Source organism: Anguilla anguilla, chromosome 16 (assembly GCF_013347855.1).
Source record: "Anguilla anguilla isolate fAngAng1 chromosome 16, fAngAng1.pri, whole genome shotgun sequence".
Lineage (NCBI taxonomy): Eukaryota > Metazoa > Chordata > Actinopteri > Anguilliformes > Anguillidae > Anguilla > Anguilla anguilla.
This window is the reverse complement of record NC_049216.1, coordinates 19,660,436-19,665,435: the sequence shown is the minus strand read 5'-3', so window position 1 is coordinate 19,665,435 and position 5,000 is coordinate 19,660,436. Positions and strand designations below refer to the sequence as shown.

The following is a 5,000-nucleotide window of genomic DNA, read 5'->3' as shown; positions in this document are numbered from 1 at the left end:
GCGCAGCGCAGATGTCCTGTCTGCTTTCTGAAAGTGTGTGTTTGGCGTGTACAGTAGGCGCGCAGCGCAGATGTCCTGTCTGCTTTCTGAAAGTGTGTGTTTGGCGTGTACAGTAGGCGCGCAGCGCAGATGTCCTGTCTGCTTTCTGAAAGTGTGTGTTTGGCGTGTACAGTAGGCGCGCAGCGCAGATGTCCTGTCTGCTTTCTGAAAGTGTGTGTTTGGCGTGTACAGTAGGCGCGCAGCGCAGATGTCCTGTCTGCTTTCTGAAAGTGTGTGTTTGGCGTGTACAGTAGGCGCGCAGCGCAGATGTCCTGTCTGCTTTCTGAAAGTGTGTGTTTGGCGTGTACAGTAGGCGCGCAGCGCAGATGTCCTGTCTGCTTTCTGAAAGTGTGTGTTTGGCGTGTACAGTAGGCGCGCAGCGCAGATGTCCTGTCTGCTGTCTGAAAGTGTGTGTTTGGCGTGTACAGTAGGCGCGCAGCGCAGATGTCCTGTCTGCTTTCTGAAAGTGTGTGTTTGGCGTGTACAGTAGGCGCGCAGCGCAGATGTCCTGTCTGCTTTCTGAAAGTGTGTGTTTGGCGTGTACAGTAGGCGCGCAGCGCAGATGTCCTGTCTGCTTTCTGAAAGTGTGTGTTTGGCGTGTACAGTAGGCGCGCAGCGCAGATGTCCTGTCTGCTTTCTGAAAGTGTGTGTTTGGCGTGTACAGTAGGCGCGCAGCGCAGATGTCCTGTCTGCTTTCTGAAAGTGTGTGTTTGGCGTGTACAGTAGGCGCGCAGCGCAGATGTCCTGTCTGCTTTCTGAAAGTGTGTGTTTGGCGTGTACAGTAGGTGCGCAGCGCAGATGTCCTGTCTGCTTTCTGAAAGTGTGTGTTTGGCGTGTACAGTAGGCGCGCAGCGCAGATGTCCTGTCTGCTTTCTGAAAGTGTGTGTTTGGCGTGTACAGTAGGCGCGCAGCGCAGATGTCCTGTCTGCTTTCTGAAAGTGTGTGTTTGGCGTGTACAGTAGGCGCGCAGCGCAGATGTCCTGTCTGCTTTCTGAAAGTGTGTGTTTGGCGTGTACAGTAGGCGCGCAGCGCAGATGTCCTGTCTGCTTTCTGAAAGTGTGTGTTTGGCGTGTACAGTAGGCGCGCAGCGCAGATGTCCTGTCTGCTGTCTGAAAGTGTGTGTTTGGCGTGTACAGTAGGCGCGCAGCGCAGATGTCCTGTCTGCTTTCTGAAAGTGTGTGTTTGGCGTGTACAGTAGGCGCGCAGCGCAGATGTCCTGTCTGCTTTCTGAAAGTGTGTGTTTGGCGTGTACAGTAGGTGCGCAGCGCAGATGTCCTGTCTGCTTTCTGAAAGTGTGTGTTTGGCGTGTACAGTAGGCGCGCAGCGCAGATGTCCTGTCTGCTGTCTGAAAGTGTGTGTTTGGCGTGTACAGTAGGCGCGCAGCGCAGATGTCCTGTCTGCTTTCTGAAAGTGTGTGTTTGGCGTGTACAGTAGGCGCGCAGCGCAGATGTCCTGTCTGCTTTCTGAAAGTGTGTGTTTGGCGTGTACAGTAGGCGCGCAGCGCAGATGTCCTGTCTGCTGTCTGAAAGTGTGTGTTTGGCGTGTACAGTAGGCGCGCAGCGCAGATGTCCTGTCTGCTTTCTGAAAGTGTGTGTTTGGCGTGTACAGTAGGCGCGCAGCGCGGCGTTTGTGATTATCTCACCTCAGTAGAGTGTGTCTCTGCTCTGCAGATGTCCCGTCTGCTTTCTGAAAGTGTGTGTTTGGCGTGTACAGTAGGCGCGCAGCGCAGATGTCCTGTCTGCTTTCTGAAAGTGTGTGTTTGGCGTGTACAGTAGGCGCGCAGCGCGGCGTTTGTGATTATCTCACCTCAGTAGAGTGTGTCTCTGCTCTGCAGATGTCCCGTCTGCTTTCTGAAAGTGTGTGTTTGGCGTGTACAGTAGGCGCGCAGCGCAGATGTCCTGTCTGCTTTCTGAAAGTGTGTGTTTGGCGTGTACAGTAGGCGCGCAGCGCGGCGTTTGTGATTATCTCACCTCAGTAGAGTGTGTCTCTGCTCTGCAGATGTCCCGTCTGCTTTCTGAAAGTGTGTGTTTGGCGTGTACAGTAGGCGCGCAGCGCAGATGTCCTGTCTGCTTTCTGAAAGTGTGTGTTTGGCGTGTACAGTAGGCGCGCAGCGCGGCGTTTGTGATTATCTCACCTCAGTAGAGTGTGTCTCTGCTCTGCAGATGTCCTGCGGGTTCAAGCACTCGGCCGTGGTGACCGCGGACGGCAAGCTCTTCTCCTTCGGAAACGGGGACTATGGGCGGCTGGGCCTGGGGAACACGTCCAACAAGAAGCTCCCGGAGCGCGTGACGGCGCTGGAGGGGTACCAGGTCGGACAGGTGAGCACCATCCTCATCCGCTCCGTGGCAACAAAGGCTAAACGAGCAAGAGTATGGTGCTCTGATCTTCCTCCCGTGTGGGAGTTAACCTGCTGCGACATTTCCGTGGTGACGTAGTTAGCCGCAGTGGAGGGCGGAGCCGCAGCCTGATGGACTGTTGTGATTGGACCCTCAGGTGGCCTGCGGGCTGAACCACACGCTCGCCGTGTCGGCTGACGGCATGATGGTGTGGGCGTTCGGCGACGGCGACTACGGGAAGCTGGGGCTGGGAAATTCCACAGCGAAGTCGTCTCCCCAGGTAGGGCGCGCGGTGTGACTCACGCCCGCGCGGTTAACCCTTAACGGGCCCCGCTGTTTCTGTCCGTCTGAGGAAGCGGCCGCTCTCGCTCAGCCCTACAACGCATGTCCCTTTTTTTCCCGCCCATGGTAGAAAGTGGACGTGCTCTGCGGCATCGGAATCAAGAAGGTGTGCTGTGGGACGCAGTTCTCCGTGGCCCTCACCAAGGACGGGAACGTGTACACGTTTGGGCAAGGTACAGCCCCCGAGACTCGGACAGAGCTGCGCCAGGTCGCTGATCGAGCGTCTGTGTCCGTCCGGCAGTGTGCTGTGTGCGCTGCCTCCTTGTGCGTCCGCCTCCATTCGTTCCTCTTAAAGGACACCGATATTGGCTTTCCCGTCAGTCTCTGTGATCTTCAAGGGCTCGGCTGGTGCAGACGTGACCTTTGATTTCCAATCATCAGCGTCTCTGCGGGGCTGAAATCATTATGCAGCTGCCTGCAGGAGCCTTGCTCATATGCTTTCCTGTTAGAGATCCTGACTAGAACCCTATATTAAAGAAGGAAAGTGTCAGCTTTGAAGGATCTATATTTATCACTCACATACCTGAGCCTAATTTAGTCAAACGTTTCAAACTCACTGATTGTGAGTTTCCTCTGAAGGTTGTGTGGCCCGCACCCTTGCCTTCCCGCCCCTCTTTACGGCAAAACCGTTTTTTTAAATGCCGCCGCCCGTTTGTGCGAGTTGCTGACCCTCAGGGTTGTCTTTCAGACCGTCTGATTGGCCTGCCGGAGGGGCGGGCCCGGAACCACAACCGCCCCCAGCAGGTGCCCGCCCTGTCGGGCATCTTCATCGAGGACATCGCGGTGGGGGCGGAGCACACGCTGGCGCTGTCCTCCACCGGCGACGTCTACACCTGGGGCAGCAACTCGGAGGGCCAGGTGAGTTACGCGCCCCAGCGCCCCCCCCCCCCCCCCCCCCGTCTCGTACCCCCCCTCCTCTCCCGCTCTTTAAAAGACCCAGCCGGTATCCTGCGTCTGCCATGGGTTAATGTTCAGAGCCAAAGCGCCCGTTAGCCAGAGCGCCCGCTCCATATTGAAATGTATTTTGAGCCTCCACTGCGTAGGCAGGCCTCGTGAGTGGAGAAGCAGGGTCCATGAACACAGGGGAGGTGTGCGGAGAGATGGAAGGGTCTTAATGGCCTGGCTTCTCATCACCGAGAAACAGGTTATTTTTGTGCATTAAAAAAAGAGAGAGAGAGAGAGAGAGGGGGGGGGAGGGAGACAGCGGGGAACTCCACAGGTTTCTCGGTTAATGGCAGAGCCAGGACATGTGTAAGGAATGAGATCATTATCTCTGTGTGGTGAGAGTGAATTATACATACGCCATGCTGAAGTCCTAATGAGCTCCTCTAGCCCAGTGGCTGTAATGCTAAAGTCTGTTAGCGCCTCGCTCGGATGGAAGAGACGGCGGCCGTGGGGTGTATTTTTCCCAAATTTTCAGGCCGATGTTTTTGGCTGATAATGGCGGCCCTACTCAGTCTTTGGGTATGAACTCAAAAGCATCACCCGTGATGTAATTACATCTTCAGATATTGACACCTGAAGGTACAGCAGGTGTAGAGCTTGAGTGCACTTCCTGTGAAAATGAGGAGCTCTCCTTTTTTCCACAGGTGTTTGCAGCAGACAAGGAAATAAAGAAAAGACATAACTGGCTGACACATAACTCGGCAGCTGATAATATGACTTCAGTGTCAACACTTTAAAGTGTGTTTCTAATAAGTAATCCAATAAACCAATAATAAACTCTGGATGGGTCCAGCTGACCCTGTCAATGTGAAATGGGATTTCCGGGGTTCTGATCTAAGGCACTGGATTCACAGTTGTGGATTGTGGGAGGGCTCAATACAGAATCCTGACTGTAGGGCTGATCCTGGCCTGTGGTGCTGATTCTGTGCTGTGAGGCTGATCCTGCCCTGTGGGGCTGATCCCGGGTTGTGGGGCTGATCCCAGGCTCTAGGGCTAATTCCGGGCTGTGGGGCTGATCTTGTGCTGTGGGACTGTTCTCGTGCTGTGAGGCTGATCCCAGGCTGTGGGGCTGTTCTCTTGCTGTGAGGCTGATCCCAGGCTGTGGGGCTGTTCTCGTGCTGTGAGGCTGATCCCAGGCTGTGGGGCTGTTCTCGTGCTGTGAGGCTGATCCTGTCCTGTGTTTCTCTGCAGCTGGGACTGGGCCACACCAACCACGTGAGGGAGCCCACGCTGGTGACCACGCTGCAGGGGAAGAACATCCACCAGATCTCCGCCGGCCGCTGCCACAGCGCGGCGTGGACCGCCCCCTCCGTCCCGCCCAGAGCTCCCGGTAACCGG

The 5,000-nt window shown here is 55.7% G+C and overlaps 1 protein-coding gene across 5 annotated transcripts in view; it reads left to right on the top strand.

Moving 5' to 3' along the window:
* The window catches only part of herc1 (HECT and RLD domain containing E3 ubiquitin protein ligase family member 1), a 69,503-nt gene that overhangs the window by 57,471 nt on the left and 7,032 nt on the right, over window positions 1-5,000 (top strand). For all 5 annotated transcript variants that reach the window (XM_035396085.1, XM_035396084.1, XM_035396083.1 and 2 more), the window contains exons 66-70: window positions 2,202-2,357; window positions 2,533-2,655; window positions 2,788-2,890; window positions 3,406-3,575; window positions 4,854-4,992. In XM_035396085.1, coding sequence (XP_035251976.1) covers window positions 2,202-2,357; window positions 2,533-2,655; window positions 2,788-2,890; window positions 3,406-3,575; window positions 4,854-4,992 — 691 coding nt within the window. The remainder of the gene's footprint in view (window positions 1-2,201; window positions 2,358-2,532; window positions 2,656-2,787; window positions 2,891-3,405; window positions 3,576-4,853; window positions 4,993-5,000) is intronic.